Source organism: Eucalyptus grandis, chromosome 7 (assembly GCF_016545825.1).
Source record: "Eucalyptus grandis isolate ANBG69807.140 chromosome 7, ASM1654582v1, whole genome shotgun sequence".
NCBI lineage: Eukaryota > Viridiplantae > Streptophyta > Magnoliopsida > Myrtales > Myrtaceae > Eucalyptus > Eucalyptus grandis.
The window spans coordinates 9,875,031-9,890,008 of record NC_052618.1 but is presented as its reverse complement, the minus strand read 5'-3'; the positions used below and the strand labels follow the sequence as shown (position 1 = coordinate 9,890,008).

Below are 14,978 nucleotides of genomic sequence, written 5' to 3'. Positions count from 1 at the left end.
GTACGGCCTGTACATCGTGGGTAACCTTGCAATTGTCAGAGCTTCTTGTTACGTCAACCTCACGCCACCACCGTATTGTCCTCTCTCTTTCTACACATTGTCCTTTCCAGCTTCAAGTTAATGTGTCCACAACCATATATGATTAAATACCTGGTCCCAAATTCGTATAAATTATTTTACGAAAAACAGCAATAGAAATTCTTAAAAAAGCGGCCTGTTAATTTGATCGGTCCCCCTAAAACAAAAACAGTTTTAATTGATGAGAAAACATATTTATAAATATAAGTTTAAATTTTAAATAACTCAATATAATCAGATAATCATCGTGCACGTATAATTATCGCAGTGTTGCAATGGGAGCTAATATTTTATTGACTGTGGACCCAGTTAAAAATTTTAATATATTAGCCATAATATTCGTTTTTTCTTTTGAGAGTAAGATTCACATAAAACAGAATCGGGCCACTCCATAGAATGAAGTGGGTTTTAAGAATTGGTGAAAGGAGGGGAGGAAATAAAGACCCGAGAAATACGAAGAGAATGTTAGGGAAAGATTTTCTTGTGGATCCACAAGACATTTTCCTCCAAAAAGTGGGAGGAAATAGAGGGAAATGCAAAATGAGCACCTTCTTCCTCAAATGACGGGTTCAGTAGAGCCCATGATATAAAATGCATTTTCTAAACTGTCATTACGATTTGGGAAATGTGACAGATGTTTGAATGAGAAGAGCTAAAACTCCAAGAATATCTACGAAGGTGTCAACAATGCTTTTATCGTAGGATCCCCAGCTTTGAAAAGAATGGTAGGGTTCATTCGAATGTACATGAACCCTAATCGGATCTCAATTAGGATGGTCAGCGAGTCAAGCCAGTTAGGACCCTTGCTTCTGGGCCGAAAGGGGGTATTCCTTGGGCACTTTGGTGTTAGTTGCTGGTGAGGTGAACGAATATCTCAGCAAAGATGACAACAACTTCATTGAAAAAGTTGAGGAAGACAATGTGGACCTTTTGCTATGGTGGAAGGCCAAACCGTTGTGTTTTTCCTATTCTTTCCACGGCGGATGGCGACGTGCTCACTCCATCGGCTTCAATTATATCGTTAGAGTCCACCTTTAGTACTAGCGAATGGATTATTAGAGACCATAAGCCAACGTTGAGTTACAAGAATAAAGGAATGACTATTGCCTGCTTCTCTTGGCCCATTGTTGATGTGCACAAGCTTTATAGTGTCATTTAATTATCTACAACATCTATGGAATCTACAAAAAAATAAATAAATGCCTCGATTTGATTATGCTCTTATGCTCTTATGCTCTCTCTCTCTCTCTCTAAAATGCAGATGAGGAGGAGGACGATAGGACTAAGACGATAGGACTAAGAGTTTAACCCGACTAGAGTTAAGTTACTCTTTGCCCATCATCGGTCACTCCGCAATTTCACAGTTATTAAAGCTTCGTGTTATGTTATGTCGACCTCTTCTGCAGATGAGAGTATGATGTTTGAAGGGTCACATGACAATTTAAAGCTTGTTATTATGTCAAACCTAACGTCCAGGGACCCAGCTCCACCGTACCGTCCTGTCTCTATTTTCACACGTTGTTTAGTCTAGAAAAGTCCAAATAAGAGTTAAGAAGGGCATAGCCAAGCTGCAGCGACCGATAGAAGTGAGATGTAAGCCCGTCTCAAGAAAGGGGACAACCTTTCTGGCTTGTCCTTGTCTGGTGCATGTGCTTGTCTGATCCTTTTCAACCTTACATACTTAATCCAAGTAATCTTAATTGAAGCTCCAAAAACATCTACGAAGGTGTCGGCAACACTTTTGAGCGAAGGATCCTCAGCTATCTAAAAATATTCCAAGGTTCTTCCTAGTGTACATGAGCCCAAATAAAAATATCTTAGTTAGGACGGCTAATGGGCCGTACCAATTAGGACCCATGCTCAGGCCACAAGAGGCCCGCCAGAAAAAGGGCAGGCCTCAAGCACTTCGGTGTCAGTTGCTGGTGAGGTGAATGGATTTTTCAGCAAAGATGACATGAGCTAGATTTGAAAAACTGAGGCAAACAATGTTGACCTTTTATAGTGGTGGAACGCCAAAGTCTTGTGTTTTCCTAATCTTTCCACGGTGGAACATGACGTGCTTGCTCCATCAACGTCAACTGTGCCATCAAAATCCACCTTCACTACTAATGGGTGGATTATTAAAGACAGTAGGCGAAAATGTTGAGTTACTAGAATGTGGAAATGTCTATCGTTTGCATCTCTTGGCCTGTCCTCAATGCACAGGTTGTACAGCGTGTCATCTGATCATCTACAACATTTAAATAATCAACATTTGAAAATCCATCTACAACAATGCTTGAGCCTTGACCTCAAAGAACCCAAACTTAGTTTTTTTTTTTTTGGAGGTGGTGGGGGGGAAGTCCCCCAAGTCCTATGCCCTGCTAATTAAAAACAAGTGAGGCACTTCATCATTTCTTTGTACTAAAATTACCTTCAAGCCACACTACCTATAAAATACGCGTTTTAATCGGTTGTCTCACACTATCATCCTCTATAGAAGCTTATCATCAACATTTAATTCATTGTTATGATTTGATTGTTGCAGATTCGCATCGATTGTAATTTCGAGCGTTGAAATACCAAATAAAGTCCATACTTATTCAAGACAAGAAAAGGATTTTTGTGTGTAAATAATTGGAAGCAAATGAAATTTCAAGGGTCAAATGCTCAATGCCAACTACTCTACCATAAATTTGCCTTTTTTTTTTTTTTTCCATTGTGGACACAAAATTGTCTATTATTATTGACACAAAATTGTCTATTATTATTGTTATTGTCGAAAAAGATTATTGTTAATTATGCTATTGTGCGTGAAGGAAATTCTCTTGATGTCATGGTGGAAATGGAAATTCGTCGAAGTGGAGTCACAGCCCTTCATCCGAGGGCATCAACGGTGACTCAAATGTTTTTGCTGGACATTCTATTTGAAGTTTCTCCAAGCCACAACAATCTTTGGCCCCAAATAGGTGAATGTGTTGCTATAAGATATTGGTCAAATTAATTCCGCCAAGCTATTCGCATAATTATCCTAAAATGGATAATAGATTGTGAAATCAAACTTGGGACATTTGACTTGCAAATCAAGTCTTGGGCCACTTGACTAGTCACGTGGTCAGTTTTTTTGTTGAAACTTTATAAAGATTGGTTTAAACCTATGTTATTCTTAACATATTGATTCATTTCTTTTGCTTTTTTCCTCGACTATTTGCCATCTTTAATCATTTCTTCACTTCGAGAACTTTAAATAAATTGAAAAAGAATCCTCAAACAAGAAAAATAACACGCGAAAGAAACATCTTCCACTATAAAAAGCATCTCTTTCTCTTGCCTTGTACCAATCGTTGTTTAATGTTCCATTGTGATTTTTGGGACTTCAACTCGCCAAATGGGCGAGATCAGAATTGGGTCCATATGAATCTGAGTCATAAATTAAGTCATTATAGATTAATCAATATTTCATCAACACATACCTAATTCTATTCAATTGGATTATCCCATATTTTTTGGCCCATTTCTTCTATCGATCTAGAAATTACTCTTGCCTTTGGTAAGTTAAATTTTGACACATCAACACATACATTGTCTTGTAGTTTGTTTGGGATGGCATGATATTCTTCTTCAAATATTAGGTAAATATTTTCGAAATTGTCAACACCTAAATTTTAGTCGACAAATTAAGCATACATTTTTGTTAAAAAAAAAAAAAAAGAGCATAAAAACAATGAATGGTAGTAAAAAGAACAAAAAAAGGGAATAATAAAAATATAAAAATAAATAATAAATAAAAAGGCCAAGTTGGTCCAATTGGCACGGCCCACAAGAGCAAACTCATTGATTTGATCCGCAGCCCAGACCCATCAGCCCCATCACCGCAACATTTCAACTTTTTCCCATAACCTGGCCTTCTCTCTCCCCTCCTCCTCTGCCACCCTGCAAGGATGTCGCTGTTGATTTGACCAAAGAAAGGAGCGCTCGCTCTACCTTGACGTTGAGCTTGGAATAGACAGAGATTTCTAGTCACACTTTTTGTCTCTGTCTAGCAATGTCTCTGCCAGAGAGACCTTTAGGCACACCGGATGCAGATCATTGCCATCGCCCCTCGTTTCCATGAATTCAAGCTCCAGCTGATGTCATTCTAGTTGCTTCCTTCTTATTCAGTCAATTTGCTATCTACGCAAAATTGCTTTTAGAAGATCTTGCTAGTATCAAAATGGTGCATTGGTGATTATTGTTACGTGCGATACATCAATGATTATCGTTCTAGATTGTGTCATTTTGTTCTTAGTGGAAGGTGTTGTGACCTAATCGCTTGGGGGAGAGAGAGTTGTGTTTAGGGGTATTATCCACTATGGGCCGACAACCTTCCATTAACTTGTGCTCTCCTAAGTTTATACTCCGCACGACATCAGACATTTAAATTTAAAATCAATTATGCCTAAATAAATTTTGACAAAAGAGTTTCTACTAACCTTTTAGATCGGCTAAAAATCAAGTAAAATACAAGAGGATATTTTATTCTTTGCAACTAGATATTCTAGATTTGGGAATTTGATTATGTTAGCCTAAAACTAATGCCCTTTTAGTATCTACTTGATTACGCCATAGCAGCATATCCAAAGAAAATCTAAGATTTGCCTTAATCATTCTAGAACAGAAAAGTAACACTCAAAATATTGAAATGTGCAATCATTTATAATCGCAAAGGAAACCATATAGGTATCCTGATATTGTTCCTAAAAACTAAAATAAAAACTAATGCAAAACAAAGAACCATATTTTTTGTTCCATTCTTTTTAGAAATTTTCCAATTTTTGAATCTTTTGGATTTTCTAGGATTTACAAAATTTTTATGATTTTTCTGAATTTTCAAATTTTTAAATGTTCTTTCGAATATTTTATTTTTTAATGAATTTTCAGATTTTTAAAATTTTTAATTATTTTCTAAAATTCTAATTTTTTTGTTATTTTATAATTTTCTAAATTATTTATTTATTTTTTCTGATTTTTTAATTTTTTTTTTCTGAAATTCTTCTTATTCAGAGAAGGGGTTCAGCCTGTAAATCCGATCCGACCTGGTGACCTGACCGTACACCGAATTCGGACCAATCGTATTTAGAAAGCGAATTTTTTCATATATTTTGAATTTTTATAATTTTTATTGGATTTTTATTTTTTTTTTTTTTCTCTTTTGTCTTTTTTCCTTATTAAGTCCTTTTCTATTGCACTTCTTCTTCCCCTTTATTCCCCGAAGCCATTTTTTCACTCCCAACCTTCATCTTCTTCTCCATTATTTGAACCCGTAAAACTAGATGCCATCTACGTACACCGGAGCTCACACCACTGCACACCATCACCAGATTACATCTCCGGCCGTCGCCGTCTGCCTATCGCCGGCCACAGCCGAACCAAGTTCGGTTTTGCATGGCCATTAACGAATATCAAAAGGTGGGCCGTGAAATCAAGCAAAAACATAGCAAAAGACGAAGAAAGCAGACGTGCGTCAACAACATATGCGTGATCAAGCCTCGAACTAAATTTTTAACGTCAATCCGATAACATGGATTTCGGTGCATCATTCGAGCATTTTGTCGAATACATGTTGTGCAGCTACGAGAGCAGGTTTTTGATTCAGCTTTGACACTATTTTCCAACCAAAACACGACGCGACAAGTTCCATTATCTCGCACGAATATATCTCGCTTTCGCAGGGTTGAGCAGGGAGTATATCGATTAAGATTCATAGGTTCTTTCTCATCACTCGCTCACGGGCATTTCTTCGGTGACCGTCACCGTACCTTCTCTCCTCCTTGCGTCACAGACGCTCTTATCACGAGCGCGTGCGCGCGCAAGAAGAAAGAGTGATGGGCTGGGCTTCATATTTAGGCTCTGGTGGGCCAAAGAAAAGAAGGAAAATGGGTCAAACCCATGTTTGAATTGAAATTGAGACACTCACATAAGTTCTTCCCTTCTGAATGCCAAGCCCGGTTAAGGGGTGAGCTGAAAATAACCAAGTGGGCTAGACACGCCGGCCCACACGACTTCATTTTTCATCATTCATTCATTTTATTTGATCCATTTTTATTCATTATTCTTTTTTTAATTTTCCTCTTTTATCTTTTTATAAATTTTTATATTTTTTTCGAAATAAATGGATATTTAGAACGTCAATAAAAATTTGGATGTCAATAAAACGTTTTAGTCGACTCAATCCCTTTGATGCAAAAGAGCTATGCAAGTGAAATTGACTCCAGAGTTCCCTTCTTCCCTTGGAATCAGACTTGAAAATTTAAAAGTCAGCCGTTTGAGTCTTATTCGTTACTAAGAGAAAGCCAGCCTCAATCACTGAGATTTCCTTTGCATCTCTTACCTCTGTTTTCTACACTTGGTATTTGTTTTCTGGAAATTACATGAAATTTTTTTTTTCTGAAACAATAAATGAACTCGAGTCGAAATGCAGGAAACTGAAATCCCAGGCAAATTGAAAGTATAGGTGAAAAATTGAATAAGGAATCCAGACTTGTATTGAAATCGACAACGTATTTAAGCTCTGTTTATTTCATGAAAATAATCTTTAGGAAAACGTTTTTCGGATTTTCCAGCGTTTATTTCACAAAAACCCTTAGAAAAATGTTTTCCATGAAAGGAAAAAAGTCTTCTAAATTAGGGAACAATGTTTTCCATGATTCAAGTGCGCGAAACTAGAAAATTATCTTTAGAAGAAATAGATCATTATTTTATTCTACGATTCGAGTGTGCGGATGGCCTTGGCCGTCCTCCTCCCCTACCCGCGAGACGATAATGTGCCTTCAAGTTGGGAAGCCACCCGCGGAAGCAAGTTTTCTTAGCTCTTTTTGTCGTTTCCAGCATGCCGCATGCCTGTCTACCCATAAACACAGTCAAACATCATTGAGCCGCATTCTACGGTCAATTCTCATAGTTGAGACTCATTCAGCAACAACTGAACTTGTATACAAATTGCAAAATGGACAAAGAATCAAGCAAAGCATTCGGTCATGGCATAAAAAGCTCACTATGCACTCAGCCATCGAATATCAGTTTTGACATCAAGGAATGGACTTCAGAATCTTTAGTTAACGAAGAAAATCAAACAGGTAGAGGCCATGCGTTCGCCTAAAAAAAATGAATCAAATATTATTGACATACAGAAGGTATTGAGTTATCAATGAACGGATCCAGAAATGCAAGGCATAATCATCCTAGCATACAAAACCAATTACTTTCAAGATCAAGCAAAGGATGAAGTTCGTACAGGAATTTACTGAAGTACACAACACATGATGCACATTTCAAAGAAGGATTTCACTATTTCCAGTACAAGGATGGTAATTGTCTCGAATGTTAGAATAGCCACATACAAACATCGTAGATTGATATAGATAACATAATTTCTAGTAAATTAAGCTGACACGACATGTTCAAATTCTCAGTCGTGGGAGCAATGAGCACAACTTTAGAAGTTCAACCAACATCAAGGAAAATAATGTCATATAAACTGGAGAACTCTCAGTTTAAGCACGCCATTGCTAGATAAATATCACGATGCGAGAATGCTTGCAAAATACACATGCTAATACCGTTCAGGAATTCAATCAAACATGGGGTAAGCGTTTCGGTAGGGGCACCTAAATGCAATGATAAGGAAAAGGTGTGCATCCAAAACAATCACCGAATCAATGAAACGTGTATGAGTTCATCAGGACAATCTCGGACTCAACCGGATTTCACGCCTGCAGAATCAAGCACTCGATCCCCACCTCCAGCAGAGACAGAGCATGCGAAGTTTACCTTGATAAGAATCATGATGATTCAAATACTCAACCCAGTCAAAGAAATCCTCATTATGTCCGATTCCAACTCACATTCAACCTTCGTCAAACTCGAAATCATGATACTATCCCTCAAACTCAAATGGTTTCAGCCTCAATCAATGTCAGAGAGAGAGAGAGAGAGAGAGAGAGAGAGAGAGAGAGAGAGAGAGAGAGATAGGAGGAGGAACATGGGCTTTCCTAGATTGCAATCTCCTTGATCTCCTTCTTCCACCTGCGACGGTTGTCATGAGGTAATTCATCACTTCGATTGCTTCCATCGGATCATGAAGCAATCGAGTTTGTGATTTTGGTGGCTAATCCATTATAAATTTATACGGAAAGAAAGATTTCTTCAATAATTTTTCGATCCTGAATCACACATTTTTTAAATGCAAACGAGCAAATCATGTGCAGATCAAGATCAGATAGGTCATCTTGCAGAGGCAAGAGAGGTTCGTGGGCTGCGACCCAAGGAAGAAGAAGACGTTGGCATGCCGCAACCATCGGTGCAGGGTGGTGCTGACGTTCTCCGACACCAGCACGTGCAAGGCGTGCGGCCTCAAGGTCTAATTAATTTTAGTATAAAGGATTGAAATTGAAACCAAATCTGGCTAAATTGACAAACTTGCGATCCTACATTTAACCGGAGTAGATATGAACATCCTTGTGGTGATAATTTTGGTCACGTATCGAGGACACATGTTGCTATGTCATGGCATAAACTATCTATCATGAATACTTGATTTTTTTTTTTATTTCTTAAAATTTTTAATTTTCTTTACTATCTTTTTTTTTTCCCTTTACAGGGTGGCGGGGCTGTTGGTCCTTGGCCAATGACCAGTGGACTTGCGGACCTTACGAAGAAACAATAAAATAAAAAGAAAGAAAATAAAATAAAAGAAAAATAAAAATAAAATTTGGTTTTTTTTTTAATTAAACACAATTTTCCACATTAATACCAGCCTTTCATGTAGGATGGCTAGCACTGAGTAGAATGCCACATTAGAAATTTCCAGCCAAAATTTTCCGAAAGGACTACATTCATAATTTTAAAAAAATTTAGGATTAAATTGACACAATCGAAATATTTATGACTGCTTAATACTAAATTAATACATAGATTTAAAATTGATTTATAGATTTAAAATTGAATTGATCGCCCTATCATAGATTTTAATTTTTTTGGATAATTTTTCCTCTAACTAATGAGAATGCCATGATTTGTCAATTAAAATTTAGGACAGCACATTTCCCATGCTGTGAAAATCGCTTTTTCAAAGGGAACACAAATCCGTCAGCAAGGTGCTCGTTGCTCATTGCTCATTGTTAAGTGGCGCCCCAATCTCTGCATCGACCACCTCTGTCAAAAGACCGGCAACTCCTACATAAGGCCGATCAAGAAGCCGAAGACGACGAGGCTGATGGATGATCCCGAAGACGACGACGCTATGTTCTCATCTCGCTTCCTCTGCGATGTCTTCCTCAGCTCCCACGGCGCCAACACCCACCCCCCCCCCACGGCATCGTGGATCACCTCTACCGTGAACACGCGCTCCGGCTCAACGAAGAAGGCCTCGAGTGAGGGGAGGAGATAGTGCTGGGCCATCTGGAGGTGGTCAACGACTCGGCGCAGTCGTGGCCATCATCCCCGAGAACTATCCTGTGTTGAGGTTAATCAATTTCAAATTTACGCCTTTCATCTGAAGTCTACTGATTTGAAGGAGCTAAACTTTACTGATTGCAGCAATCTAGTTGACATCACTGGTCTCCGGGTATTGAAATCTCTGAGGCTTTTACTCTTGGGAGAGAAGAATTGAAAAGGTGAAAAAGATCACTCATGACTCCAATTTTGGGAAAACTACTTGAACTGTAGCAAAAAGATGGATGAAGATCATCAGTTCAGTTTCTCCACCTTTGTTCAGTATCTTCAATCATGAATGCAGAAAGTTTTGACCTTAAATGTGTTTTTTCATAATAAATTTCAGGTTGCTCTAAAGCATTTGCACAACTCGAGTGTCCCTGGGAGTGACATTCCTGGATGGTTTTGTCAGGAAGTTCCTCATTTTGCTGCTCCGACGAAGAACCACGAGGTTTAGAGGGAATGATTTTTGCTGTTGTTGTCTCTGTGGACAGTGCAAACCGGATAAACATTCTGCTACCAGCAATCGAGGACATTAAAGGAAGGCTTCTCAGGCTTGAAGATCCCATACACGTCAGACATTAAATGACACAAGCGAAGACCAGCTTTACCAGATTAGATATCCAGAATTCAAGCCTGGGAAGCCTTGCTGAAAAAGCATGTACAGAGCCGCTGTTCAAAGGAGAAAGGAATAGATATAGTCCTGCGAGACCCACCATACTTTCCTGGGCTCTCGCTGAAAAAGCGTGGGATATAGCTGGTTTTCGAGAATGATGATGATGACGATGGTGATAAAGAACGGTTGGACGAATCCCAGCAGTCAAAGTGTCTCAGAAACTTGGCCAAGTTCATCAGCTCCTCGTGAGATATTTGGTCCATCGTTAAGGTGATTATATGCGATTCTTGCAACGGCTTTTGCTTACATAATAGAATAGGATACTGCTCCAACAGATATCCTCTGCCTTTCCCCTGCAAAAGATGGAATGATCAAGTACAGAGCCGCTGGTACTTATGCAAGGACCGAGCCGAGTCCATAATTACTTCTGTGCTGGAAGGGGATCATAGGACACGGTTGGAATCAGTTATAAAAATCTGAGAAAATGTTCCTTCTTCAACTAATGAGGTGCTTTCAACAATCACACTTTTAGCAATTGCTAGGAAACCACCTGGCTTTTTCGACAGAGGCATGGTCAGTTTGTCATCCTCAAACAACTTCGGGATGCAACCAGCGATGGCTCCCAGAGTAGCACCTAAAATAACCTAACTGTTAACACATCTCCCACTCAACCAGAGAAAAAGCGACCAGAGAATTAATGAACAGGCAAAGGAACTCCTTATTGCTGCCATATAAGCAGTCGCAATGCAAGAAATGAGCAGCGTGTCTGGGAATAAAAGGTGAGCCTCCTTTGTGAAGCAAGCTTTGACAAGAAACAATGAACAGGAAGATATAAGAAAACGTTTCCAGAAAAGCATTTAGGACTTTGCGGTTGGGCTAGAACTAGCCCATAAATGCACTAACATAATTAATGTAAGCTGCTTTCCTACTGCTCTGGAACGTGCGATACTCTTGGCGTCTGGAAGGAGTCCAGAAGTCTGTTATCATCATATCCCTCCCTTTCCTTCCGTTTAGGGATGGGTACGACTTTTGGAAGGGAGAATCCTAAAGATCGTATGCTTGTGATTCTGACAATAATGGAGAAACTCGAACGGTCTAAAAACTTCATTTTACAGTATTAAGAAACATATCTGTAATTGTATTAACAAAATTTCCTTCCGTTCAGGACCCATTGACAACCTACTGACAGCTATATGATGCCATAATTTAATTGTATTACACATCAAAAGAAGGCGTAAGTTGATAGTGACAACACAGTCAAATACCATCGTGCTGACATCCCAGAGGCCGAACGTTTTTCCCCATGAATTTAGACCAGTAGAACTAGAAGCTGTGACAAAGTGATAAAAGACGAGACCGGTAGACTGCAAAAAAAGCCTAGGCTGCCACAACTCTCCACTTGAAGTATGAATTCCGTATTCCCTCTTTGTGCAGTTTTGTATACTTCTTTGAAAGTGACGCAGTAACATCTTGGAAAAACATGCAAAAACACTGTCAAGTATTTGCTCCAATTGTGATTTGTGTTGAAGTACAATTATGAATATTAGTCGGCAATTAGCAGGTGGTCACAAATAAGGTAATCAGAGCTTTGTTAATGTCTCTCAATCTTTATAAGTGGAGCTACTATATACTCTTTTATTTGGCTATTGAGTAAAGGTGCAGTATTTTATTCTCTCTCTCCCTCTCGCTTGCAAATCATAGAAATATTTCCATGGTATAAGAGCCACCAAGGAAGAGGGATCCAAATCAAAAATCCAGCTTTATCTTTCCCGTTGCCTTCAATAAAAAGAACATGCTCCATCTGAACAATCTCTTCATGTTTGTCCACATCATTTGTCTACAGTGATAATCCTCGTTGAAGCATCAGTCTACGGTGTCAATTTAAACTCGCCCTCTGTTCTTGTCAGCCTTATAAATGCTCAAAAATCACCCAGTTCCTTTAATCATCGCTGTTTGTTCTTGCCCCTTCTCAGCGTGACATGTCCTGTGGTGGCCAGCAATGGAGGTGGCAGCGGCTGTTGGTGGATGGAGGGTGACAGAGAGGACAATGAAGAGGGAATGAAGATCAAAGGAATAACCGAGGGCTAGAGAGAATTTGCTGAGCTCCTTTTCCGTGTTGGAAGGTACTCTGTTTCTGTTTTGCCCCCTGCTGCAGAGCGCGCCAAGCCTGAGCTGAAAGGGAAAGCGACTCAGTTCATTAGATGTAGAGAGACAGGAAGAGAGGTAGAGAATTCTGCGGAGGGCCGCGTGATGTAGAGTGCATGTGGGTCCCACTGAGAATTGCGCATTAGCTAATACCACTGATTTTGGATTCAAAGGGCACAACTATGGAGTTGTGTATGAAGTTCAAGTATGTCATATTTCCATGTGGTTACAGCAATTTAATAGCAGGTGCTAGCTGAACACCCAGTGAGTGCATCGACATTTATCAAAAACTTAAGCTTGTGACTAATAATGTTTTAATGATGCTGTGCAGGCTTATGGTAATATGATGTCGCTTTGGGTGGAGTACTTGGGAGATTTAGAGGACAGCTCCTAGGAGCCACAAAGCACTGAACGCATGAAGAGAGCGAACAAAATAGCCAAACGGAACTGGAGGGCTTATGTGGATGAGGGCCAACATAGTCCCAAGGAAATGAGAGGCCACCTGATGCAATGTCCGATCCATCTGAGCAAAGAGGGTAAAGTCAGTCCTTTGGCCAGTTTCGAAACATTTCCTCAGGTGGGCGGCAAAATCCTCAGATTGCCCACCACTCTTCCTGATACGATTACAACATGATCGGATATGTAAATTAGTCACATTCAATTCTAAAGCAATGTGGCTCATGGTATTGAGGTAATTTGAACTACTGAAAATTCAGAAATACGAGTAGTAGAATGACATGCATGATCATGATTTAGATAGAGACTCTAGTGACTAAAAAAATGACAAGAAATCATCTGCCCGTCAATGTACCATCATGTGCTACCGAATTAACTCTCATATGAAACCAAGATCTATCAAATCCACTCCTTGCCCACATGGGACGCAAAAAACATATTGAACTCTATAAGAAATCAACATGGGGTTAACATGAATCCAACATATATTGATAAAATGACTTGAATAACTTGGGAACAATTCTGATTTTACACCAAAAATAAAACTGTTAGGACCAAATACTAAAGACCACATTTCCAAAGAAATCATGCTGCAAAAACTGAAACACAACATCATAAACACGGGAACAATTCTCATGGTTGAGACTCATTCGGCAACAACTGAACTTGTATACAAATTGGCAATGTGGACAATGAATCGAGCAAAGCATTCAATCATGGCATGAACAACTCATTATGCAGTCAGCCATCAAATGTCAATTATGACAGGGACTCTCACGCCATTTACAGAAAAGATACAAGCAAATGACATCGAGGAATGAACTTGAGTCTTGAAACGAAGAAAATCAAAGAGGTAGAGGCCCATGCATTCGCCAAAAAAATGAACCGAATATCATTGGCAGTGCGAAGGGGTTGGGTATCACGAATGGATCAAGAAATGCAAGGCATAATCTGTCATGCCCGATCCTCGTGCACGCACACATCCGTCTCACTTGGTCGATTTTATAATGCGATATCCAGGACAATGTATCGCCGACCTTTTCATTTTTAAGCACATGCGGAAGCGATTAAAATCCCCGAGACAATAAAATGATGGGATAGAAAAGCAGGGCCATATTTTTCATATTGAAATTTATAACCAAACCTTTATACATGGCATTAGACAGAACACTTCACAAACTATTCGCAACTTCAAAGTCTCACTCTATCTACACATATACAAAAGGGTTCACAAAGATATGGGATTTCAATCCTCGTCTAAGTCATACTCGAGATCATCCTGATCCTCCTCCGATTCCTCTTCACTCGATCATTCTCTTCCTCAATTTCACTTGCGAGTTCTCATTCACAAATTCCTTCTCCTCGGCTCCTCGTCGGGATCCTGAAATGTTTTCCCCAAACTAGGATGAGACTATGTCTCAGCGAGTTCTACCCCACTAAGCCCGATTAGTAAACTATTATACTAAAGACTGCCTAAACACGCATAGGTCAGAAGACGTACCTTAGCATCAGATCCCACCTGCAAGTCAGTGCAATTTACAATAGGCATTCAAGCAATCATATCACGGATCGAAGCATCGATCAAATCGACTTAGTCGATTACAAGCCAACAAGACCACTCACGATCAATTTCATTCAATCAATCATTTCGCAATACCAGATTAACGCAAAGATCAATCGACCTAGTCGATTACATGTCAGTCGGATCATTCAAGATCATTTCCACTCAATCAGTCAATTCACGACAACGTATCGAATCATTGGTTAATCGACCTATCTTTAGGTAACAAATTACGGCCCAATGGGCGCGGCCTTTATCAGGTGGCGGATTACGGCCTTATCAGGCGCGACCCGTATCGAGTGGCATATTACGGCCTTCTCAGGCACGACCCGTATCGGGTGGCATATTACGGCCTTCTCAGGCGCGACCGACTCCAAATTCGGTGGCAAATCTCGGCCCAACTAGCATAGCCATACTTCGGCGGCTTCCAAGGTTTAACTCACAACCTCTCACAGTCAAATTCTAATTGAATGCTGACACTGGTCAATCTTGGGATGAATCCCCACATACTCATCAACTCACTCAATTTTCACACAGTATTGACATACCTGATGAATCTTAGCCAAGAGTATATTCAAATCACTCTCACAATTCTACTCACTTTACAACTCAACAAAGCATTATAAATGCTGAATAACATACTTGGGCATTCACCAATCAATAATTCAATCT

The 14,978-nt window shown here is 39.5% G+C and overlaps 1 protein-coding gene across 1 annotated transcript; it reads right to left on the bottom strand.

Moving 5' to 3' along the window:
- Window positions 1–11,824: 11,824 nt before the first annotated feature.
- LOC108960967 lies at window positions 11,825–13,245 on the bottom strand. The gene is made up of 2 exons (XM_039317298.1): window positions 12,792–13,245; window positions 11,825–12,316 (listed from the first exon to the last, which is right to left on the bottom strand). The coding sequence occupies exons 1-2, from the start codon at window positions 12,969–12,971 to the stop codon at window positions 12,071–12,073; spliced, it is 426 nt and encodes a 141-aa protein (XP_039173232.1). The 5' UTR covers window positions 12,972–13,245; the 3' UTR covers window positions 11,825–12,070.
- Between the last annotated feature and the right edge of the window lie 1,733 nt (window positions 13,246–14,978).

Coding starts and splice junctions, on each gene's coding strand:
- LOC108960967 (XM_039317298.1), bottom strand. CDS start 12,971: ATGAGCCACATTGCTTTAGAATTGAATGTGACTAATTTACATATCCGA. Junction 12,317..12,791: donor TGGATCGGACATTGCATCAG/GTGGCCTCTCAT, acceptor TTTCCCTTTCAG/CTCAGGCTTGGCGCGCTCTG.